At 41.5% G+C, this 26,987-nt stretch overlaps 1 protein-coding gene across 2 annotated transcripts in view; it reads right to left on the reverse strand.

Annotated features, from left to right (window-relative positions):
* The window catches only part of SLC6A15 (solute carrier family 6 member 15), a 69,311-nt gene that overhangs the window by 30,337 nt on the left and 11,987 nt on the right, over nucleotides 1-26,987 (reverse strand). For both annotated transcript variants that reach the window (XM_006267903.4, XM_019480957.2), the window contains one exon: nucleotides 16,654-17,125. In XM_006267903.4, coding sequence (XP_006267965.1) covers nucleotides 16,654-16,942 — 289 coding nt within the window. In that variant the 5' untranslated portion in view covers nucleotides 16,943-17,125. The remainder of the gene's footprint in view (nucleotides 1-16,653; nucleotides 17,126-26,987) is intronic.

The raw sequence follows: 26,987 nt of genomic DNA on the forward strand, positions 1-26,987 counted from the left end.
ACTAGACATCGAGCCATTGATTACTACCATCTGAGCCCGATGTTCCAGCCAATTTACTATCCACTTTACAATGCATTCATCCAGCCACGTACTTCCTTAGTTTGCCTGGAAGAATGTTGTGGGCAACAGTATCAAAAGTCTTGCTAAAATCAAGGTATACCACATCCACTTATCTCTCCTCATCCACGGAGCCAGTCATCTCATTACAGAAGGCAATCAGGCTGGTCAGGCATGACTAGACCCTAGTGAATCCATGTTGACTGTTCCTAATCACCTTCTTCTTTCTCCTGCAAGTGCTTAGAAATGGATTCCTTTAGGATCTGCTCCATGAGTTTTCCAGGATGGCCCTGCTTTGAGCAGGGAGTTGGACTAGATGATTTCCTGTGGTCCCTTCCAACCCTAATTTTCTATAATGCTAAGAAAAGAAAAGAAAAGAAAAGAAAAGAAAAGAAAAGAAAAGAAGCTCCCTCCCCTGCTCCAAAATAAATAACAACAAAAAACAAAGTAGAAGTCAGCACCATTCATGAGGGGCAAAATGTTCCTTTCTGGTTCCTAATGGCTATAAACAAAAGCCTTAAAGCATGGGATTACTAGACAACTGCCACAATACAGAAAACTTACCTCTTTGCTCCAATATGGGAATTTCAAATACATATTTCACATATTACACATACAGATTGTTAAACCAGAACTTCACTGTTATCATATTATCCCTTCCATAAATTTCTCTAAGTGAATCTTGAAGTGATTCAGTTCCTTTGCACACATTATTTGGCTCAGAAGAGCCATAGCACATGCTGGGTATATAATCAGCATCGTTTAAAATATTTATAATCAACTTTACTTTAAAACTTGTGTGAAAACTACCAGAACAGCAAATGTGAATATTTATCACTTATAAAGGAATGTACCGAGTTTGAATTAAAACATTCTGCATACCATTATATTATTTACCATCATAAAGTCTTGCTCAAAATGTCTTGTATCATGGCACCATTGGGGACAATTTAATTCTTGAGTCTCTCATCAGGTATTGATGTTAATACAGCATTTCTTTAAATTGGCTTTCAGTGTGGGGCTGGTTGTCAGACATCCTTATGACATGTCCTGTCCAACAAAACCTATGCCATAAAAATATAGTTTCAATGCTGGGGGTGTTTGCTTAGGCCAGAATGCTGGCATTTGTTCTTCTGTCCTTCCAATTGTTATGGAAGATTTTCTGAAGACATCGCTGAAGGTAACATTTCAAAGTTCTCAAGTATTTCCAATATATCATCCAAGTTTCACACCCATGTAGCAGAGTAGAAATGACGACAGCCCGGTAAGCAAGAGGTTTAGTTTGGGTACTAATATCATGATCACAAAAACAGTTTTGGAGGTGTCCATAGGCAGCACTGGCAATTTTTGTCTCATGTTGAGTAGTGTCATTTACGTTTATTTTATATCATGACTATTTAATGTAAAGCCAGGAAGACCAGTCCTGTAATCGACAACTTTTCTCTCCTAGGAAGTGCCCATAAAATGGACCTACATTTATGCTCCATTTTTCCGGATTAATGAAGCTTTAATTATTTTCTGCACAGCTGTGCAGCTTCAACAAGAGTGAAGGCTGTTTCCACCTTGAATAGCTTATAGACTAGTATGGCACCACCCTGAGAAGTAGGATACATGTGCTCAAATTCCTTCATGCTGAAGAGACTAAGACTTCTATTTCCCAGATCTTCTATTCCTGATTGGGTGCTCAAACAATTGAGCTATTATATAAGAGATCCCTAGTACCACTAGTATATCCACTTCTACTTCATTTCGTGAAAGTGACTACAACAGTATTTTGTGAGGAGCCTGACTTTATTACTGTATTAGGCTGGCTTAGAACATGCATCAACCATCTCAGAGGGCTGAGGTAGCAGAACATCTAGCTCCTAGTTAATACACATTGCTAATAGTAATCACACAGGCAATTCTAGGGCATGTGCAGAAGTAGAAATCTAGAGAATGTTAGAAGTCATATCAGGAGGTACTGAGTTTAGGCACCTCATGATTTAATGTGGCAAATGAATGGGCAGTTTGGTACCTGAGTTGTGCCTAAGTCTTTCTTGGGGATTCCAGACATTAAGGGGATTCCAAGCATTAAGTTCTTACAACTTCCTAGGGTTGTTTGGGTTGGATTACCAAATCAACAGCCACATCAGTAACTGTGGGTAAAAAAAATAAGCAGGTTTTCTACCTCATGCACTGGGTTAAATTTGGAAAAGTTAAAACAAATAATCAACTTGGAGGCTATGCAGGATCTATTAGATATGTTAGTGCAACCTGACAGTATTTTGTTGTTCATTAAACTCTTAGGAACTGTATGTCACCTTGCATTATAAATATGTTACAAAGATTCTAAACATGGCATTACTCCAAAGCTAATTATGGAAAGTTAATTATGAAGACAAATTAGAAAAGTATGATGTAGCAGAAAAGAAAGTTATTGATCTAATGCACTCCACAGTCTGTCGCACACCCTATTTACTGTTCCGTCATTGGCAATTAAAATAGTAGCTTGCTTTTCATTTTCACTGAAGTAATGCTTATGATTGATCATGATTTATTCAACAAAGTACATTTCAAACTCTGAACAGTATGTTAACTGTCAAGTACTGGCAGAACTATTATATGATTTGGAGATAATGGCACTTACTCAAAAATAGTACTTTCTTATTCTGAATGTATATGCCTTCAGTTGTAATATAGTATTACCCAGTTCAACATAGATTTCATAGACATTAGGGCTGGAAGGGATCTAGTGAGATCATCAGGTCCATTCCCCTGCCCAAGGGGCAGGAAGTCAGCTGGGGTCAGATCACCCAAGCAAGATAAGCATCCAAGTGTTTCTTAAAGGTATCCAGAGTAGGTGCTTGCACCACTTCTGCAGGGAGTCTGTTCCAGACTCTCGAGATTCAGATGGTAAAGAAGTTTTTCCTTATGTCCAGTCTAAAACGGTCTTCCAGCAGTTTGTGACCATTAGACCTTGTCTTCCCTTGGGGTGCCCTGGTGAACAGGTGTTCTCCCTAGTTCCTGATGCACACCCCTTATATACTTGTAGGCTGCCACCAAGTCACCCCTGAGCCTTTGCTTCACCAGGCTGAAGAGTCTCATACCTCTCAGCCTCTCCTCCTAAAGCTCTCTTGACCTCTAATCATGTGAGTGGCTCTCCTCTGGACTCCCTCAAGCTTCTCCACATCCTTTCTAAAGTATGGAGTCCAGAATTGGATGCAGTACTCCAGCTGCAGCTTCATCAAGGCCAAGTAAAGTGGGAGGATAACTTCTTGAATCTTGCTTGAGATGCATTGGTAGATGCAAGCCAGAGTTTTATTTGCTTCGCCAGATGTGGCATCGCACTGGTGGCTCATGTTCATTTTGTGGTCAATCACAGCCCCCAAGTCTCTTTTGGTCATGGTGCTAGTGAGTGTAGCACTGTCGAGCCTGTAAGTACGATGTGAGTTTTTTCTCCTGAGCACCTTGCATTTCTCTATGTTGAATGCCATCAGGTTTTGATCTACCCACCTTGTGAGCCTGTCCATGTTGGCCTGAATCGCCAGCCTATCCTCTAACATGACTGCACTTCCCCATATTTTGGTGTCATCTGCAAACTTAGCCTGTCTACTTCTGACACCCAAAGCGAGATTATTAATAAATACACTGAATAGTATTGGTTTGAGGACTGAACCCTGGAGGACACCACTGGTCACCATTGATTATCACTCTTTGGGTCCGACCACGGAGGCAGTTTCCCAGCCATTGGGTCGTAAGGTTGTCGAGGCCGCAGTTCCCAAATTTTTCCATGAGAAAATCATGGGAAGCCAAGTCAAAGACTTTTCTGAAATCCAAATATATGACATCAACCTCTTCTCCTTTGTCCAAGCGATGCATCACCTGGTCACAGAAGGAAATGAGGTTGGTCAGGCAAGACCTACCTGCAACAAAGCTATGTTGGCTATCTGTCAGAATGTTGCCTTCCGATAGCCTGTTGTTAATGATTTTTTTTCATAGACTTCCATAGATTTCATAGACATTAGGGCTGGATGGGACCTCGGAAGATCATCGAGTCCAGCCCCCTGCCCACAGGGCAGGAAGTCAGCTGGGGTCATAGGATCCCAGCAAGATAAGCATCCAGTTTGCTCTTGAAGGTGTTCAATGTAGGCGCTTGAACCACCTCCAGTGGCAGGCTGTTCCAGACCTTGGGGACTCGGACAGTAAAGAAATTCTTCCTTATGTCCAGCCTGAAACAGTCTTGTAGTAGTTTATGACCATTTGACCTAGTCGTCATCCCTCGGGGCACTCTGGTGAACAAACGTTCCCCCAGATACTGGTGGTCACCCCTGATAAACTTATGGGTGGCCATCAGATCACCCCTGAGCCTGCGCTTTTCCAGGCTAAAGAGCCCCAGGGCTCTCAGCCTGTCATCGTAGGGTCTGCTTCCCTGACCTCTGATCATGCGTGTGGCTCTTCTCTGGACTCTCTCAAGCTTCTCCACATCCTTTTTGAATTGTGGAGCCCAAAACTGGACGCAGTACTCCAGCTGCGGCCTCACTAAGGCCGAGTACAAGGGGAGAATGACGTCTTGGGATTTGCTTGAGAAGCATCTATGGATGCAAGCCAGCGTTTTGGTTGCTTTACTAGCCGCAGCATCGCACTGCAGGCTCATGTTCATCTTGTGGTCAATGATGACCCCCACGTCTCTTTCTTCCTTAGTGCTAGCCAACATAGCACTGCCGAGCCTATAAGGATGCTGCGGGTTTTTCTTCCCAAGGTGGAGAACCTCGCATTTATTGGCGTTGAACACCATCAGATTCTCGTCCGCCCACTTGCTGAGCCTGTCCAGGTCAGCCTGAATCACCTGCCTGTCTTCTGGTGTGGATGCTTTGCCCCAAAGTTTGGTGTCATCGGCGAACTTGGCCAGTCCACTTCTGACTCCAGTGTCCACATCATTAATGAAGATGTTGAACAGTATGGGTCCAAGGACAGAGCCTTGGGGGACCCCACTGGTCACAGGACACCATGATGAGTGACTTCCATCAATTACTACCCTCTGGGTCCGACCACGGAGCCAATTTTCCAGCCAGTGGATCGTGGAGGACCCAAGGTGACAATTGGCCAGTTTCTCCAAGAGGCGATCATGGGAAACCAGATTGAAGGCTTTTTCGAAGTCAAGATATATGACATCAATCTCTTCTCCCTTGTCCAAGTGATAGGTCACCTGGTCGTAGAAGGAAATGAGATTGGTCAAGCAAGACCTACCCTCAACAAACCCGTGCTGGATATCCCTTAAGATGTTGGCGTCGGCCAGTCCATTAAGGATGGCCTCTTTAATAAACTTTTCTAAGATCTTCCCCAGGATAGAAGTCAGGCTAATGGGCCTATAGTTAGCCAGATCCACTTTCCTCCCTTTCTTGAAGATAGGCACCACATTGGCCTTCTTCCAGTCTTCGGGCACTACACCAGAGCGCCAAGAGTTTTCAAAGATCCGTGCTAGAGGCTGGGCTATGATGCTCGCCAGCTCCTTGAGTACCCTGGGGTGAAGATTGTCAGGGCCGGCTGACTTGAAGGTATCCAGCTTCTCAAGATGTTCCTTCACGAAGTCAGCATTAATAGAGGGCAGGGGATCACCCTCACCCGGACTTCCCTGTCCCGTAGCGGGCATGGGCGTCCCATGGGACGCATGAAAGACCGACGCAAAGTACCTATTTAATAGGTTGGCTTTTTCCTGGGCGTCAGTTGTCAGTTGCCCCATCTGGTTCAGCAGGGGTCCAATGTTGCCCCTGCTTTTCCTCCGGCTCCCCACATATCTGAAAAAGGACTTTTTATTGTCCTTGATGCTCAAAGCTAGTTGGAGTTCAGTTGCAGCCTTGGTTTTCCTGGTATGCTCTCTACAGGACCGGGCCAGTGCAGAATAATCCTCCTTGGAGGTGACTCCCATCCTCTATCCTTTGTAGGCCTTTCTTTTTAGCCTCAGGAGGTCTGCTAGGTCCCTGGAGAGCCGGGGGGGGCTCCTGTGCCCTCTTGCTGCCTTTCCTTGAGGAGCAACCACTCTTCTTGCACTCCCCTCTCCCTGTGGTCATGGCCCCTTAGGGCCTCACTGACAAGCCTCCTGAGCTTGTCAAAGTTGGCTTTCCTGAAGTCAAGGACTTCCGTGTTACTGACTGACTTGCCAGCTTTTCGGCGGATGGTGAAGGTGATCAGCTCATGGTCGCTGTCACCCAGCTTCCCATCGATCACTAGGTCGCCGACTAGGTCATCCCCAGTAGCTAGTACCAGGTCGAGCAGCGCTTTGCCTCTCGTTGGCCCAAAGACTTCTCGAGTCAGGTAGAGGTCATCCACGCACGAGAGGAAGCTTTGCGACCGCTCAGATTTTGCTGAGTGATCCTCCCATGAGATGTCCGGGTAATTGAAGTCACCCATGACAACCATGGTCCTGGAGCATGCTGCCTCAGCCAGTTCCTGGGCAAACTCCTGGTCAAGCTCTTGACTTTGGGTGGGAGGTCTGTAGTAGACTCCCACCGTTGTGTCCCCTGTGCCGTGTTCCCCACGGATTTTAACCCAGAGGGTCTCCAGTCGTCCACCCTGGTCGCCAATATCAGCTTGCAGGGACGTGTAGCTTTCCTTAACATAGACAGCTACACCCCTGCCCCTTTTATCTACACGATCCCTCCTGTACAGGGTATAGCCATCTATACCCATGGTCCAGTCATGGGTGGAGTCCCACCAGGTCTCCGTTATCCCTATGACATCATAATTATTTGCACTGAGCAGGAGGATGAGCTCCTCCTGCTTATTCCCCAAGATCTTTCCAAGATCTTTCCATGGATTGAGGTCAAAATGATTGGTGTGTAGTTCCCTGGATCTTCCTTCCTTCTTTGTTGAAGATAGGCACCACATTGGCCCTCTTCCAATCTTCTGGAACCTCTCCCAAGTGCCACAAGTTCTCATATATCCTTGCCATTGGTTGTGCTATGATGTCAGTCAACTCTTTTAGCACTCTTGGGTGCTAAATGGATTTAACTACAAGTTTAGTGTTAAGTATGTGATTATAATTATTAATTATTTTGTGTGGTGGTAGTAGCTAGGGCTTGAATTTCAGTTCCATTGTCCTCAGTCTTATATATTCATAAAATTAAAAGTTGGTGCCTGGGTCAGTTGCCCTATTCAGTCCTGCCCTAGTTATGCCACTACGCTCTTTACAAAGTGAGAGACAAGAAGTGACTCCAGGAAAGAAATGTAAGGAGTAAAATAGACCACAGTTGATTGTGAATAGCACAATGTGCAGCAATCCTGTTAAAGTCAAAGAAATTACTTACATAGCTAAATTTATCTATGTACTTACAGACCTCATTATAATGCAGTCATTTTTACAAGACCCCTGAAAGGTGACAAAGTATTGTGGGTGTAGAGCTACCCAAGGGAGATGTAAAATGGAAACTTGGGTACCAGAAGCTCCAGGCCTGGACTCCATGTAGGATTCTTTTTAGCCTTATGTATTACATACTCCTGTCAACAACAGAAATTAATCCATGGGAAATTTCATACTTCTGTAGACTGTTTCCAGTCTAGCTAGTTCAGTTTAAGATTACTTAATTAACTCTACCACAATGCAGTCAGCAGAGTGGATCAACATTTAAGTATTTTTTAAAATCACTCCTTAGTGGCTTTCCCAACATCACACCAGTTGTAAGCGCTACAGAAGGAACGGAAACCAGATCGTCAGTATACCAGTTCATAACCTTATCTACTAGGTTTTAAAGTTAAGTGCATATTTGAGGCCTGTGTTGAAACAAGGCCTTTTTGAGCTATATTTGTAGGCTGAAAGATAAATCTTATGCGCCAAATCTCTTAGAATACAATCCTGCATTTAATTTTAACTTGTGCAATTCTGTTACTTCCATTTGACCAGGGTAGCCCAAAACAGAAACTGATACATTTTCTGTCAGACTTTTTTTGTGGGCAGATACATAATGAAAGATCTATACGTCATTTTTACATTATCACAAGGAGAAATATAAATGTTTTCTTTCCCATGCATGAAAATTTGGCCCAAGTAAGTTGGAACATCGAATCACTTTTATTCAAGCTAGTACAATGGTGGTTGTATTTCCTATTGGTATCCTATATTAAAGTTGCAACAGCTTACTGTATCTTCATATCTTGAAATAAACATACTGTCAAATTAATGATATGACCTTTTATACATGACATTTCAGCCCTAAAGTGTTTTGCCATATAACAAATGTCACAGTCTCTTCCTCATATTTCATCGTGATTTAATTGGTTAGGGGAATAAAAACATGGGAGGAAATGAAAGTCTAGGTCTCCAAATTATGGATCTGACCCTGCTCCCATGAAAGTTAATGACAAAAATCCACATTATTTCAGTGGAACCTAGATTCAGAATTAGGTGTCCTGCACATTCTAATTCTTTAAACTTTGTATGGAATATGAAACAATAATGAGTATTTTATTTCAATGAAAATTATATATACTGTTTGCTGGGTTTATTGCTAGAAACAGAACAAGAACATTGGTTTTGAGTTAAGATTTTATATACATGCTTTGAAGCATATATAATGATCTGATTTATGCAAATAGAACAGTTAGCAAATAATTAATATGTCAATCAGGCAAGTTATCATAAAACTCTCTCATGTTATTAGATACTTGCATGCTTTATTTGTAGTAACGATGCTGCTATCTATCCCTCACTCCTGCTATGTTCAGAGCAATCTAAAATGCGTATTTCCAATTTTGTTTAAATTCTTGCTCCTGATGGGGTTTTTTTCCCCTTTCCCTAACAGTATCCAATTCTGTTCACATTTAAATTAAACTACGTTTTGCAACTGCTATGGGCACAACTTTGCCCTAATACCTGTTGCCTGTTTTACCCCTAACAAATGGAATCTTTGGCCTAGTAGCCAAATTGGCTGAATAAAAATGTAGCCTGACTCATCTTAATTATGTAAAGACCAAGTTTTATGAATTACCACAAATTTGGAATAGGAAATAAATTCACAATACATTTCCAATTAAAGTAAGAGATACCATCATCAGTGCAGTGATGCACAAAGTTCATCTACCCATGATACAGTTCAACTAAAACTTGTACAGTTTGACTGAGTCCATCATAATCACACATGATAACTTCAAGTGCAGATTATTTATTGGTCAAAATTAATACACATATAATCCTTCTCCAAATATTAAAATGTCTTTGTGTAATAATTTCACTTAAATAGAAATATGATTATGGTTTTGACTATTAATGACTCCACATTTTAAAAGCTTTTATCTTCATAATGCTCAAAAATATTACTTCTTTTTATTACTACCTTATACCCAGTATTGTTCAATCTGCTGATATTATAGATTGCAAATTCAGATTATTTACCTCTGTGAACAATCCCATTCACTACAAGCCTTTCAATGTACATGGCAAAATTGAGTTTCCTTAGCTTTCTTGCTGCTGATCATAGCTACCAACTTAAGTATCATTATTTGCTGGACTTCCTTCTTTTTAGATGGGCAGAATATTAAAGATTGGAGGCTGTCTCCACCCTGACTAGCCTATAAATTATTATGGCACTCCTGAGAAGTATGAAATATGTAGCCAATCAAAGATTGTGATCCTCAAAATCTTTACCAAACCTTTTTGGCATTCAGCATTTCTCTAGTTAAATTATCTAGCTGAAATAAGTTATTTCATACAGACCCAAAACTGTTGCTGTATTAGCACCTATCTCATGTCTAAACCCAAAAAGAATCCTAAAACTGTATGTTATTCTGCCTAAGGGGATTTAAAGATCTAACTTTTGGTCCCTAATTCATGATCCAAATTCAAAATTGTTTATAGAAAATGAAAATTTTGGAACAAAATTCACAAGAATTAATATCCTGATTTTACCCACAAACTTTACAGTTTGAGGGCTATTTTGCTTTTGATGCTGCTTGTTATTAGATGTACAGAGATATTCGTTTTAGCCATGTTAGTCTAAAAGCATAAGCAGACAGCACACAGGGTGGAGGCGATATCTTTTATTAGACCAACTAAACCGTAACCAAAAAAAAATTTTTTTTTGCAGGGTTTCAGGCCCAAATGCCCTTCCTCAGGCATAGGAGAATTTCAAGATTGTAAACGTTCTCCCAGGTAGAAATGAAACTTCATCTTGCACAGAGGAGGTAAAGGATAGTAGGGTTCCCCTGGGTGTAACAGTCCATTTTTTTAAAGGTTGCTCTGTCAGTATGCAAAGTAGGCACAGACAATAGGATGAAGTAGTCTTCATCCTATTGTTACCTATCCTAGTGTTACCTGATAGTGTCCAATCACAGCTGACCAAAATAGAAGCAAAATTCAGCAACCTGCTTGCAATCAGACACCATCAGGTAACAAGACTACTTCAGCCTATTGTCTTTGCATACTCACAGAGCAACCTTTTAAAAACTGGACTGTTATATGCACCATCTTTTAGGGAACCCTACCATCTTTTAACTCCCCTGTGCAAGATGAAATTTCATTTCTAACTGGGAGAACTCTTACAATCTTTGAATTCTCCTATGCCTGAGGAATGGCGTTTGGGCCCAAAAGCTTGCAAAGAAAGAAAAAACTGTGCTACTATTTAGTTGATCTAATAAAAGATATCTCCTCTACCCCAGGAGTTTTGTTTGCTAGGTATATTTTGTACTCTAATAAAATCATCTAGAATGGTTTGATGCTACTGCTATCAGTTCTGAACTGAAATCCTGAATAAAGATTTTGGATCACCTGGATTAAACCTATCCAGGTATGTTAATAAAAGCTTGTTAGCTTTTATTTGTTTGCAGCAAAAGCTTGCTCATGGCATGTTAGAAACAACATAATTTTAACTATTATGATCTAAATAATGCATTCTTAAATAAGTATGTCATGGTCAAGTATGCACAAAAATGAACACCTTGAAAAGAAGTTCAGGTAGAAAAATAATGTTGTCATTATCTAAGCATTTCCAAGGCCTTATATTTTGTGTAATTTTCTGTAATTCCTAATGCATGATTGTGACTTGTTTGGTCCTGTAAGGCTTTTCCTGGGTCCAATATTAATAATTTTGGTTATACTTCTTACATAACACTGTAAAATAGCTGAATACGCTGCCCTTATATATAGTATTATTTTATTACTATTTTTCATTACAACTTTCCCTAATTACTTTCTCTTTTCCCAAATTTCTATCTTTTCAACTTCTTTCTTATTTAAACTATAAGTAAAAACAAAGTTTTAAAGAATTACCTTTAATTTAACAAGTTGATATAATGTTGTGCTCATTACTATTAGTGAACATTATAGACATCCTGGACAGAACCTAATACAGTAAAAGTCAGAACATTTCCACTGAATTTAATGGAACAATTATGATTTGCAAAACCTTAGGGTCTGGCTGATATAAGATAGCATTTTTTCTATTAGAAATTATTTTAAATATTACATTTTATTAAGTAAGCTTTTTGCCTCAAAGATGACTTTCTGATTTAGATTCATATTAACATGTCTTAATTTTATATTATTATATTTATTTGGATATTGTTGTTAGAATATTGACACACAGGAGTTATGACTACCGGAATAATAATGCATTTCCTTTTTTGTCTAACTTAATAATAGTAAATAAATTATTAAAAATTAACAAAGACAAAATAAATCACCAGGAGTACTCATGTGTATCCATCTTGTGGTATAATCACATCTAGTACAGATTAGCATTTCCTATATCTTGAAGGAATTCATTCTTGTAACCAACTTATAAAGTCTGGAAGAGTAGTTATCAGTATATTAAGTCACTATGGACAAAGTTCTATGGAAGAAAGTCAAAAGTGAAAAAAAGCCTAGGACAAAAGGTAGAGAAAGAGACTTACTGATTAAATGGATTAAAGTAGATAGAAAGACCTATAACTGTAGATAATAAAATGTTCAGAAACATCCACGGATATGCCTATATTGCAGACTGAAATTTAACAGAGACAATTTTGTTTCAGAAACTGAGATAACTGTAACCTTAGAAACAAGTTAGCTGCAGGAGCAGAAAGCTTCATGCTTCTGGTGCACATGGTAGCTTGTTTAAAACTAGCTTAGGTAGCTCTGTGCCAATGTAGTTCACAGTGGGTGCATCTGCACATGCACTTTACTACAGAGATAACGAACTAGTTCCACAGTAAAGCATCACAGTTTGCATGTGCACCGCAATTAGAGAGCATTAAATTAATTCACCCTGCCATAGGATAGTACTGTCCCGGACAGTACTATCCTATGACAGGGTCATTTATTCCACTGAAATGCATGTGTAGATGGTGACTGGGGTTGCCTGAGGCATGAGGGTGCTACAGTGTAGGAGATGTCTGCTGTCCAGCCCTGCACTGTAGCACTCCTGTGCCCCAGCCATCCCCCTCCACCACCTGATGCCACCACCCAGAGCCCGGGTCTGATTCCTCAGACCCCTTGCCAGCCTGGGACTGCTCCACCTGGCTCAAACTGTGTGGTCCTGGGAGCAAGTCTGAACACTATACCTGGGAGCAGCTGAATCCTGCTCGAACTGCACCAGAGTTTATCACATTGTCTTAATGGCACATGAAGATAAACCCAATGTGAATTTAATTTGATCACCAATTTTATAGAGCTTCACTGATGGATAGAATAGTAGAAGCCAAACCCAACGGGCCTAAAAGTAATATTTTTCCCAGGGAAATATCTATAAAAATGTAAATCAACTCAGAATTTTGCCTATATTTCTTCCTTAATTTAGTTTTTCACATTTTCACTCGTGAAAGATAAAAATAGCAGTATCAAGTTCAAAACTAACAGAAAATTGTACTGTTCTAAGGGAAAGTTTGTTAAATATATTTTGTTTAACAAGCTTTCCCTTAAAACAGTACAACTTAGTGTATGGTGTGTGTGTGTGTGTGTGTGTGTGTGTATCTCTTTATCTCTCTCCACATATAGAGAGATACAGAGATATATAGCTATCTATATATCTATCTATAAATAGATATAGATAGACATATATCTATACATAGCTATACATTTATTTATTTATTTATTTATAAGATATTGTTGATAATTTCACCTAAAAAATTATTCACTAAGATATTCCCTGGTTACATTTTTATCAAGTATACATAGTTTACAGATAAGGAACACAATAAAAGCTGTTTAAGTGAGACAAAAAATTTTTGTGTCATAAAAATTATTTTTTCAAAAATGTTCCTGAAATAGAAATCAACATGAAAACTCTTTACTGTATAATCAAGGACTTATGCAAAGACTTTAGTCAAATAACCCTCTCAATGCAAAATTACAGGACAGTTCTGACATTTTAAACAGATTTCATGGTACACTAAAATTCTATAACAGTATCCTAACCAGCATTCAAAGTAGTCTTAGGGCCTCTCTACATGTGCAGGTAGAAGCACAATAAGCTCTGATGTGCGATCCACACAATCATGTCTCCTGCCATGCCACACATGCATGGTAGGAGGTGCAATTGTGGGATTGTACATTAGATTCCATTGTACCTTGTCACCAGTGCAGGGGGAGCCTGGGATCATGATCCTGGGTTCCCCCTGCACTGGTTCCCACCGCTGTGAGACCCAGAACTAATGGGGCTCAGTGAAGCTCATAGCAGGAGCAGCATTCCCCACACTGACCCACTGTAAGCCCCTGAGCCAACATGAGCTCTTGACTGGCAGGAGAGGCAGTGCCAGGAACACTGCCCCTAATGTGAATCTCATCAGCTGTGAGGCTAGCAGTGCGTGTAGTGGAGAGAATGCTGCCTGTTCTGTAAACCCCACACCTCAGAAGTCTCACAGAGTTGACAGCATTCCCCACGCTGCCCCCACTCTGAGCCCCACAGCCGACATTGGCTCTGGGGCTGGCATCAGGGGAAATGCTGCCTCCACTGTGACAGGGGAAGGCAGCATTCTCCCCACTGTAACAGCAGTTAACAACACTGCAACCACTGTGAGCCTTGTCAGCTGTGGGGCTGGCAGCAGGTGGTGCAACCCTGTGGCTGGGAGAAATTTAAAAAGTTATTCAATTTTTTGTGGAAGAACTTTGTAACTTATTGCTTCTTTATCACACCATTAACTGGTTGAACATGTAGATGGGTCACAAGTTGAGGTGTGGTTACCTGATTAATCATGCCTTAAGTGTAGTGTGTAGAGAGAGTCTTGAAAACACTGCAAAACACATATATTAAATAAAAGTGCATGTGTTTATTTACAACTTGGCTTTATGTTAGCTTTAATAATCAGGAAATGGACCAATGGATCTTCTCTTATGAGACATCCTCATCAGAAACTTGCCTGTTCCCAAAATAATGTAAGTAAAGAAAGTTATCCACTATAAGAGCTGTTATTAGTTTTCTATTTGCTGGTTCAGCCACCTTCAATAACCATCTTCTTTTACACAGAATAGGAGTTTCCATAACTTACTTCCTGCAGGAAGTAAATATTGTGTTTTACATGGTGATTCACCACACCCATATTTCATCATTACAGCTCCACAAGCCCAGATTTATATTGTTAATAAATGAAATATACATTATTCTTTTCTTACTATCTGGATTAATTTAGTAGTTGCAGGCACACACTGGCACAGTACTTGTACAGATGCCTGATCAGTTCATTGTTATTCAGCCCAAGGAAGGTGGGTGGTAGAATTAAGTAACAAATTTACAAAATCTATAGACTACCACTAACCAAGGGTTTTGCAAAAGAACAGTATATCTTTGAAGAATATACCCCTGTAATGCACTCTATACAGGACCGAATCTTGAAGGCTGAAAGAGATGCAGGATATGATGAGCCTGAACAGTTACACTTTTCACTAAGTAATAATTAACTTCATTCATGTGAGCTAGAAATAATACGTGATCAACCCCACTCTACCCATATACTTCCTACCAAGCATCATTCAAACAGAAAGAATTATTTTCTATGCAGTGAAAATGTACAGTTTACAAAAACACTATACCCAAATTCAGGTTTCTCAATTGGAACTTCCCAGTTAGAACAAAGGCAAAGAAATACAACCCATAGGCCACTGACAGATGTGCAAAAAATAAATTTAAAAAGTGGTTACCAGAAGAGGAAGTGCATTAATTCGACCCGGCTCATCAGCACCTGTATACATTGGGTGCTTCAGTGGAACTTCTTGGTGCTTTTATCTAAAGTTGATTCAACCCTCTACTAAATAAAAACGCCCAAAAGCCCCCGCTGAAGCACCTCATCTATACAGACACTGGGTGAGCTGAGTCAAATTAACGTGATGCTTCTTTTGGCCACACCAAGCAGAAAGTAAAGCGCCATTTTTTTTCACATCTGTAAGCAGCCATAGTTATGAAACAAACTAAAGTTTTTATCTCCTGAGTAAAGACATAAATGCAAGTTAAATAACAGTTGCAAAGGCTTTCAGTAATTAAATCTAAAACATATGGGTTACATTTTTACATGGATCAATATACTCAGTTTTGAAGTGAATGAGAGTGAGACATCTATACAAGGATATAAGGATATATCCTGTTGTGTCTTTTTATTGCAATTATATCGATTTCAAGCCAGATCCTGTTAGGACAATTTGAAGTATCTGGCCATGAACATTCACCATAAGTAAAAGTTTTGTTTTAATTTTTAAAAAATACATGTGTAATAACAGAAACATTCATTTTCAATACAGCTAAACAATGACCCATACCAGGGTATGGGTTAATATGTTATTGCTGACTTTTTTAAAGGAAGAAAGTTTGCTTGCCTAATGCATTGCAATATAGCCAACAGAAAAGTAATATTCACCTCAATGTCTGTTCTTCAGCATCCATCCTTGTTCAGATGCTTAGTTTTTATGGACAGCTTAAGTTTTTACAAACTTTACAGACACACATTTTAAGCCTCTTTTTTTATAACTGTCCATAAATTTGTGGATGGTTGGCAATCCCGCACATTATATACTTTATGACTGAAGTCATTCACTACATATAAAAACTCCATTACAGACCTATGATACTTGTCTGTTTGACAAACAGCTAATCATAATAAAACTATCTAGTAAGCAGTGATATAATTAAAAGGTAAGGGTTTGATGCTTAGTTATGCAAAAGTCCCAATTGAATTGTTCTGGTCCTTAATGTATTAACTTTATTTGTCCTCAGAAGGTCTTAACTGACTCAATGGCCTCATCATTTAGTTTTCTTTTTTGTTTTTGTTTTACTACTTTGATATTGTTAAGCATTTTCTCAGTTTAATGTTTCTTTTTAGTATCTAAACAATGTGAAGAACACTTAGAATAAATGGCCCTTAGAATCATGTTGTTCATGTGGTACATGCCATGACTCATCCACAGGATTAATATTAGAAAATATTTATTTTCATATAAAACAGATAGCTATCTTAATAGAAAAATTTCTATTATAGCACACTAGGCCAAAGAAGCTCATCAGAATCATTTACTATCACCTTCAGCAGATTTCTCTCTCTAAAATAATTTACTATTTCATTATAAATAGGCAAAATTTAAAAGAGAAATATAAGAAGCTGTACAAATGTATCTGTGTTTTAGAATGAAATCAACAGGGCAAGTTAGTGACCACCAAACCTTACCTCCGCCATTTTTCTGACACAGATATGGGAATCGCCAGACATTCCCCAATCCCACGGAGAATCCAACTTGTGCCAGAATATACTGAAGTTTGCTGTTCCAAGCTGGTCTCTCATCCTCTACATCGGACCCCTCTTCAACATCTGCATCTTTATCTTCCTGATCATCAACCATCAGTTCACTCTTCTTAAAGGCATCATCTGAAGAATCTTCATTAGAGAGAAGGTCCTTAACTGACTCAATGACCTCATCATCTAGTTCTCGTTTTACTACCTTGCTGTTCTTAGGCATTTGCAATGAAAAAAAGGTAGCTGAAGAAGTTCAGGTAAGCTCACAAGCTCAAGGTACAGTTCCCTTCTCTTAAACCCAAAATATTAGTCAATGCACTGAAGAGGATGTCAGATGAGTCCTTGATACTGAGTGATCAAGAGAAGGAAGGCTTCTGGCTCTAAATGTTTGATGTACCATAAATACCTATGAAATGGGGAAAAAAGTAAATGAATACATTATACAAGAAAACTTAATTTAGAAAAGTATATGCTATGGTTTATTCTTTTCAATTTATCTTCATATAACAGGAAAACTGCCTATCTTTTAAATGGCAGGGGTGTTTCTGGGTTTGGGGTTTTTTTGGAGAATTTTTTTAAAGAATAAGTGTTCTGTTCCTTTCCTCAGAAATAAAAAGTTAAAGAGACATTATCAGTTTATGGTGGTCCAAAGTATACTCTAGTTTTCAGTTATAATAATTCACTTGAGACTATTTTTCTTTCAAACACTGGCTTAAAAACCATTAAACCATTGAGAATGTGTATGGGGTAATAAGCCAGTCTCAGAGTGGCTTTGATGTATATTTTGTCATAGAATAGATGTGGTAGTTGGAGTGGTAGTATCTATACAGATACTTTGTCATAGACTAGATGTGTTAAATAAAATTCATAATATCGATCCACAAATAGAATCCACAATTCTGTTTTATTTATACAAAAGCTTAATTTTATTTGTTTAAATTATTCTTCAATTTATAGTAGTTAAGAAATATTCTTTAGCCTGTTTTCAGCAATTGTTTTCTAGAATTCATACATTGGTTAGATTATCATATTTATGGTATAAATCAGTGCATTTAAAGAGTGGAAGATCTATAATATCTATATGCTATAGACATAACTGTATACTATGGGTTTTGAATCATGATATATTCAAAGCAGTGTAAGCAGCCTTTAGAGTAAACAAGAAGCAGACAAACAACATACTAGTCTACATCCATATATATTACTAAATCAGTATAGTATTATCCTAAGAAAAATCAGAATGTAAAGGTCATGTATCTAGAGCCATCCTGTTATATCCAGTTACTACAGACTATAATCACCTGTCGCGTACTGCTAGCAGGTATCCTGGAACACCCGATCATCTTACTGTGGACTGCCTTCAACCAACATAATATACGTTGGTATGGCAAGCAGATGTGAATTACACTAACTTAAATAGTTAATGTGTCTAGTCCCTTATAAATATAGATTTTAAAAGACAACCATCTGCAAGTAGTGAGCTGGTTTGGTGGCTTATATGTGATTATTTGGGGAAAAGAAAATATCAGAATATAGATTAAAACATGTGAGGAGCTGAACCTAGTTCTGTTTACTATCAAAATTCCAGTCTGAACATATACATCAGTGCAGGGGGAAGGGTGGGGAGGGTCTTGGCTTCACCCCTAGGAGCCAGGAGCTGGGCTGGAGTCCCTCAGCCACACCCCCAACCCCAGTCTCCAGGGGCAAAGCCAAGGCCCAGTTCAGGTTTCCCTTGCCCCGTCCTCAGCTGGCCCAGAGACAAAGGAGGGGGACCGGCTGTGGAACTCCAGCCCTGCTCCCCCACCTCCCCCTGCACCAGGCTGCTCCCAGCTGGGGGTCCAGTGTCGGGCCAGAGGGATGGAGCTTCCCCCCCCCCCCCACCTTCCTCAGCTGGCCCAGAGGCTGAAGTAGGGGTGTGGTTGGGGGAATTTCCAGGCTCCCAGCTCTCTGTAGTGACCAGCAGGCTGGGAGACATGGTCTAGCACCCCTCCCCCCTCCCCATGTACTGGTATGGACCACTGCAGGGGTCTGGATGCCTTTCCTGTTTGAAAAGGGAACATCAGCTCACTTGCTTATCAGTTCAATCCACGAAGTTTAAAGAAACCTGCAAAGATTGAATTGATTCAGCTTCAGGCTTTTTGACTATCGGTGATTAGCCTAAGTCAACATTTCTTTTCAGTGTCTTGCAGCTGCCCTATTGAAGGTCAGTTTTATATAGTCCTCATGGGAGCCTTCAGACTGCAAAGTACCTGAATTTTTAAAAGGTATAGATATATTTGAGTGAATATTTGATTTGGAAAATGCTTTGCAAGAACCTTTTTTGCCTTTTCTCAAAAATTAAATCCAAGCTTAATGCAGAGGTCCAATATAAAACCATATGCAAATTTTAAATCCCTAATGCAGGTCTTATAACCAGGAATTAAGTAACATGGGAGAGTTTTGTATATACTCTCTAAAGTGGATAATTTTGTGTAGAGTTAATCAGGGGAAATCATGCATGAAAACTATGATTTTGGACTTTCTGGTCATCATGTCAGCAGTACTGGAAAATGTCATGGCCTAGTAAACCCAGGCATAGCTTGAGGTTTGCATAATACTGTTGGGAATTTCAGACTATTTGTACAATTTCAGAACATTTGAACAGACACCAAGTGTCTCAGGGCTACATCTCAGGTCTTAATGCCAGATGATAGCAAGGAAGGAAGGTCCACCCTGCTGCCTCCCCTACCCTCATTTGGCCTATAGCTAATCAAGGAGAGTGTTAAAAGAGCAGAGCTGGACTAAGTGTCAGTGCTATAACCTTTCTTGTGAAAAATCTTGCAAAATTAGAGGGATGTGATGCTAAGGAACATGGCATATGCCCCACTTCCTATGACCTGATGCTCATAAAAATTGAGCTCAAATCCTCTGAAGTCTTTTTAAGGCTACAGGAGAGCAGGGAGGAACATGCTGGCACATATTTTTATTTTTTTCTTATGAATCCTGCCTACTTTAGGATGTTATTTGCCTAGGAAACTTTCATGCAATACAGTAATCCTGACTGGGTGACTTCATCCTTTTAGAGAACAAGTCCTCATGTTAGACACATAGCACCTAAATGTCCCCACACAGCACCTGAATAATGACCAAATAGTATTAGACCCAAAGCACTTTCAATTTGTGAATGTTAGTGAAACACATACAGCACTAAAAATTCGAAGCCTGCTTTAGGAATAGTTCAAAATGAGGATTCTCAATTAATTTACATTAATGTGTATATTGCCTGCCTTGCTACCTGAAATGAACCTATTGGTCTAAAGTAGTGGTTAACTTGCATAATCCCTACACTTGGCTGTTTTTTGAGACCCCTTTTCCAGTTCCTCAGGTGCATTCTTTTGAATGCACCTGAGGTTCCTCCACTCTTCTTTTTTTGGAACATGGGAAGTAGACAATAACAAGATCCAGTAATTCTCTACTTGGGTCTCCAGGTTACGAGCTGATGGTTACTAACTCTATAGCCAAGCAGACGAGTGAGTTTGGCACCTGCCAGAGTTCTTTTCCCAAAGCCTGTAGACTGTAACAGCATGCAGTGACACAGATACAGCTGCTGCAAAACAAAATAGGGCTTATTTTGCTAAAAATTAAATAGTGTTTGAAAAAGTAGATTTAAAACAACCAAGAGACCAGGATGCATGGACTCTCACCTACAATAGGCATTCTCCTTAAACATCTAGACAGACATGAATAGGATTTAATGTCACCCATTCACTTCAAAACCGTATTACACTTTGCTGGCTGCACATCTCTGTTTTCTCTGTGTTACCACGCTGCAGTTTCCTCTCTCCTCTATAGGACAAATCGTGTCTTTTGATCTCCAGACTTTCAATTTCAATAATCTGCCACCACTGCTTAAACTAAGGAGACTGTCTTTGGTTATAAAGCTTGCTATTATGTATCCTTTGCCTTTCCTTCCTGATTTCTTTAATAACATTTTTTGATCTAGCAAATAATAATTCCATAGCAAATAAACTATCATAAAAACACAGAGACATGATCATATTCAATACAAAATAGTACTGATATTCCCCAGTTCTCTAAATTGACTATAAAACCCAACAGAGGTCAAATGATTTTTTAAAAGTTACATATTTATTTGTTATTGTTTGTTTCATAGTCTAATGTTGCTTGTGCAGGGTATTATATATGGGCATTCCAGCATGTGTTGAACTAGAAAGGGGTTTTGATTTCTTAAACTATTTAAGCAGGTTTCTAAGCAGGAGCTGGACCATATACAAAGAGGATTTTGGTGAGGTAAATTGTTGTACAAAAGGGAACTGAGAAGAATGTATATTGTAATTATATAATGATAGAATGGAAGAAACTGTTAGGATCATTTAGTTCACCCACTTGTAGTTATAGGACTCACTAAACCTATATTTCACTTGGTTTTGTGTCTGTACCGGAAGAATCCTAATACCCTTTGTGCACCTCAATGGCCCTTTTCAAACCATATATGTGTCCTTTCAGCACACACATACAGTTACTGGTTGTATCACCTCCTATTACTCATGCAGTAGGGATATGTAACTAGAGGTGCACCAATATATTGGTCCCATATCAGATTGGCACTGATATAAGGAAAATTGACAATAGCAACAATTGGCTTTTTTTAGCTGATAATGTCGCTGATGTGGCCGATAATGTTGCTGATAAATGCCACATGCAAGCAGCAGCCACAGCACAGCATGCAGGTGGCCAGGAACACAGTCCAGCAGCATGGAGAGCAGCCGGATCTGGCTTGTAAATCTGTTGTGAGGGAAGGGGCGTGGGGGTGCAGATCGACGCCCCAGCTGTGAGGGAGGGAGCGGGGCTGGGACTGAGGCTGAGGCTGGGGCAGGCACAGCACGGCCAGGGCGGAGCTTGGGATGGAACCACAAGTGGCTTATTCAGGGGATGTGGGGGGTCAACTCCCGCCACTGCATACAACCCAGGAGGGCATGGGGGGACGTGCGCCCCCAGATCTGTGTGCAGGCTGCTGCTGCTCTTCCCAGAAGGGGGCTGGGCCAGGCTGCACTCGGGACAGGCAGTGGTGTCACTGGAAGGGGAAGAGGGGGGGCGGGGCTATGATGAATTTTGGGGCAGCTGCAGCCCCTCTCCATTGGCCCCCTCCCAGTGCCGCTGCCACCTGCCCCAAATGCAGCCTGGCCCAGCCCCCACTGGGAAGAGCCTGGTGCAGCCCCTGGTCCCAGCCTGCAGTGGCAGCCTGCCCACGCCCCACGGGCAAATCTGGGGGCACATACCCCCCCCCCACCATGTACTCCCGGGATGCATGCAGCAGCGGGAGATCCCACTCCCTTTTCCTGCACCCCACCAAAGAAGCCACTTGAGGCTCTGTCCTACACCTCGCCCCAGCTGGGGGGGTGGGGTAAGCATTGACAATGCGTAGGGGGTGCACATGGGTGCACGTGCACCCCCCTAGATTGGCTGTGTACCCCCTAGAAGCATCAGCCGTGAAACCAGAAGTGATGGCAGAAGTGCACTTCCAGTTTTGGTGGTTTTGCCACTGTTGGTTCCAGGCTTGGCAGTCAGCTGCTGGGGAACCTCACCGCCGGTTGGCAATTTGGTGCCTCCCCAGATTTGGGAGGCACCAGTCACCCATGGGGGTGAGTGTCTGTGTATGGCAGGGTGTGTGGGGTTTGTGAGGGGGTGTGGCTGTGTGTGGACAGTATATGGTATATTTGGGGGTATATATGTGGGGGGTTCTGGGGACAGGGTGTGGGTGTGCAGGCTTTGTGGGGTGTAAGGGAGGGTGTGGGGACCCCCACACACTCCCCCCATGGTGCAGAGCCCCTGCTGCCAGCAGCAGCAGGCAGGAAGTGTTCAGGGCCCACGCAGGCACTGCTGCCCAGCGCCGTGTTACTCTGGTCAGTGGGGCACATAGTGACAAGGAGCGCAGCCAGGCCAGCCTGCATCTATTGTGCGGGGCTCCTTGCAGCGCACGTGCAGCTCCTGGCACTCACACACCACCAGGGGAAGCCCCACACGATAAAGCCGGCTGTCTTCCCTGCACCCTGCCGTGCAGGTCCCAGGACTCTGCTGGAAGTGGAGGGCAGCCCTGCCCCCAGCTTTCCAGCAGAGTCCCGGGACCTGCACAGCAGTGTGTGCAGAAGAAGGTAGGTGGTTCCATCATGTGGAGCTTCCTCCAGTGGTGTGCAAGTGCTAGAAGCTGCACATGTGCCACAGGGAGCCCAAACTGATAGAGGTGAGCTGGCCTGGCTGAGCTCCTTGCTGCCATGTGCAGCACTGGCTGGAGCCACATGCCACCAGGCAGCAGCACCTGCACGGGCCACAAGTGCCTGCTGCCTGCAGCTGCTGCTGCTGCCAACAGCAGGTGGGGTTGTGTGCCAATGGGGGGAATGTGTGGAGGGTCCCCACACCTTCCTATCCTCCCTCACACCCACACTCTGCCCAGCGGAGCTCCATGCTCCTGCTGCCCCCTGGGCACAGGATCCGCACTCCCGCCAGCTCCATGCTTCATGCTCCTGCACAGCTGCAGCTCCCTCTGCCCCCGCTGCTTCCCTACCCGCTGCCTGGAGTGAGTGCTGCAGCAGGGACATGAGGAGGAGCCTCTGGATGCTGGGGAAGCTGAGCAGATCCCCCGGTGGCTGCAGCAGTGGCAGCAGCAGCCCCACCCAGAAGCTGCATACTAGTTGGGCTGGACCCTTCCACTCATAAAGGTGGAAGTGAGGCACATGGGCTGGGCGGGGTACAATTAGTTAGCGGGTGCCCGCAAGCCAGATAAAATTGCCTGGTGTGCTGGATCTGGCCCGTGGGCTGTATTTTGCTTGCCCCTGAGTTACAGGGTGTGTGCCTTGGTGAGGAGCCTGCTCTTCTGGCATAGACCCTTGCCCCCAATAAGGTGTAAGTTTCCCCAATACTTTCCAGTCACTTGATGGCTATTAGTGAAAGGGGCAGTAATTCAGCTTAAAAACAGGCACTAGATAATGCTTAACCTGTGAAAAAGAATGTACAGCCCTATGAATCTACTGAGTCTACTCAAGTCCTGTGAGTCTACTGGGACTATAATCAGTAAACAGTATGGTGTTTTCACTAAAATTTCAAGGAGTATATACTATATATTTAAACTAATTTAAGCGCCAGAGATGAACTAAACTTTTTAAATATGAGATTCAGTTTTAAAACTTATCATATAACGATGGCTAATTCTAAAAATAATTCTGAAGGCTAAAATAATCTTACCCAATGATTAAAAGGTTAGAATTGTATTATTTCTTTTTAAATCATGGCAATTGTATAATGGGGAAATTAATGTAGAGGAAGTAATAATGTCAATTATAATTGAATTTTCTAAAAAGTTCATTGTTCTACCAAATGACCAATATCTCAAAAAGTTATGAATCCTAGATGCATGCAGCTTTACAGTTTGCCATATCAGATTAATTCTTACTCAGTAAGCATTTTAGGAAAGCTTTGTCTAATACACAACTTAAATCAAAACATTTTTTTTATCTGGTTCCTGTTGATAAATGTAAATGTTGTCTTTTAACTAAAGCAGGATTAATCCAAACTCATAGTGGGAGATTAGTTCTTCATTGTTTTTTAGGAACAAATTTGAGGAGAAAAATCACAAACACAGTCTTTTTGAGCACTGCTAAAATAATGCACAGCATATAACATCAGTAAAAGTGGAAGCCAAGTAGGTATTTCAACAAACTCATGGTACCATCTTTCAACCAGAAACTCAAGTAGAAAACAACTGAAATGACTGTATGCCAGTATAATAACTATGGGAAGCAAAACAGCAGAAATAAAACTTTTAGTGTAGGACAAACATTGTCAGAATTGTATGAATAACAGCTATTGTAGGAATACGGAAACATGGTGGAATGCCAGTCCCAAATGAAATATGGGTATTGAAAAAAAAAGCTGTTTAGAAAATACAGAAATAAAAGATGTGTGGGTAGCACTGCATAACAATGAATTGGTAGACTGTAATAAAATAAAATGCGATAGCATTAACAAAACCAAATCTGTTTCAGTAAAAATTGCACTAGGGAAGTTGAGTAAGAAAAGACCATGTTGAGGGTTTTTATAGACCAGCAGCCTGTGATTGGGGTATGGAGAGAGACCTCGATGAGGCCAAGAGAGTATTTAGAAATAGGTAAACTTTATTTTTTCTGATAGCAAATAAATATTAAATGTTACCAATAACAATAAAGCACAGATATATTTGGATGTGAGGCAATAGATTTTCTCTCTCAAATGGCCATTCCACCTATGACATTTTGGTTTTAGTAAGTAACAAAGATCTTAGGCTGCATGCAAGTGTTCAGATGAACCAGTAAAGTTTAGTAGTTTAGTTTTAGCAGATGGAAACGATAAATGTAGAACCCTGTACAAACATTCGGGGGCCAGCTGCATGCTTTACAGACAGCTACAAAGGGCACCTGGCCAGCGGGCCCCATAGCATGTTTTACATTGCCTGGAGACAGCTGACAGCACCCAGAGGCACAGGTGAGGGCTAATGGGCTTTTTGCCCCAGAGGACCACACCCCAGTCCTCACAAAAGCCCATCCTTCCCTGTCAGCTATCAGGGTATCACCCAGAGCAGTGGCCACTGCAGTGGAGCTTTGCCTGAGGTACTGTTGGGGTTCTGACCATGGGAAGCCCTGCCAGAATAGCCAGAGCTAGGGGAACCTTTACGCCCCTAGTACTTCAAAGACAGCACTCACAGCCCCACACATGGGGCTGAGGACACACAGCTCTCCACTCCTGGGGGCAGGCAGTACGGGAGCAGGCAGCAGGCGTAGGTGGGGGGGGGGGGAAGGTGGTGATGGGGAGAAGCAGCTTGACCCTGGCCCTGCCCTCCCACACTTTGCCCCGACACCTGCCCCCCTTCACTGCTTGCCCACCTGATGCTTGCCCCCGCACTATCCCACTGCTGCCTTTGCCCCATTACCTGTTCACCCTAACAGCCTCAGGCCCCCATACCCCTACTGCCTCTTGCCCAGACACTTGTTCACCCTGCCTGACCTGCCCCTGCCGCTCCAGAGCCTGACCAGAGATTCATGTGGCTATGTGCCACATGGTGCCCCCCTCCCACCAGCACCACTGCTACCACATTGGGCAAGGTTGGAGCCAGAGCAAGCATGTGCTGCTTGCCCCTCCCCCCAACCTTGTTTTTTAATCCAAAACAGGGGGCATTTCCCCATGTTAAATGAGGGGAGCATTTTTTTGGAGTTGAGTAAAATTCAGTAGTATTTCTACAGGTGGTACTGTACACACCCTTAAAGAAGCGTTCTTTATGAAAAGTACCATTGAATCAAGCACTTATGAGTTGAATCAATTCAGTTTACATTGCAGGACAGATAAGAATGGGCCTACAACTAAAGTTTTGGTCTTCAGAAGAGCAAACTGAGAAACCGAGGAAATTCATTAAGGAGGTCAATTGGATGCAGGAGCTCAAGTATTCAAATAGTAAAAAGTCATGAAATTACTTTATATCTAAAGTCAATTTGTAGGTGGAACCCCCCCCCCCCCCCCCCCGTAAAAATTTGTGGGGAAATAATGGATGAATAATTATCGCCAACAGGATATTAAGAGTGAGCAGAGACTCTACAAGGAATAAAATAAGGGACTGATCTATAAGGAGAGGTATCTTTCAGAAACCAGAAAGTGCAAAAATAAAGTGAAAATAAACAAAGGCTCACTTGGAGCTGGATGCCAAAAGCCTCCAAACAGATAATAAAAGATTATTCAGTCATACAAACAAAAAAAAAATCCAGGAGAAATAGAGATTAAGGAAAATATATGTATGGCTCAAGAACTAAATTAATACTTTGCCTAGATTTTTAATAAGGGTGAAGATGTAAATGATAATAATTGTAAGGAACCAAATAGAAATGAGAATACAGTAGTGGAAATTACCAAGGTGGAGGTGGAAGTAAGACTTAGATTATTTACTTTAATGAAATCGGGGGCATCGGGGGGGGGGGTGAAAATCTCCATCCTATAATACTGATAATGTTGAAAGAAATGGCATATGAAATAGCAACTCCTGTAGAATGGATCTTAAATAAACCTATCAGCTCAGGAATAGTACCCATAGTGCATATCTTCTAAAAAGGGGGAAAAGTTTAGAGGACTAGATGTAATGGTTCAAGAAGACCTTTCTAGTCCCATGTTCCCCTACAGTAGGTATAGCATACCCTAGTAGTTTCTGCTTGCTTTTCAGTTGATCTGGGTATAGTTGTGAGGATACTCCTTTG

The sequence above is a fragment of the Alligator mississippiensis genome, chromosome 4 (genome assembly GCF_030867095.1).
Source record: "Alligator mississippiensis isolate rAllMis1 chromosome 4, rAllMis1, whole genome shotgun sequence".
In the NCBI taxonomy this organism is placed as follows: Eukaryota; Metazoa; Chordata; order Crocodylia; family Alligatoridae; genus Alligator; species Alligator mississippiensis.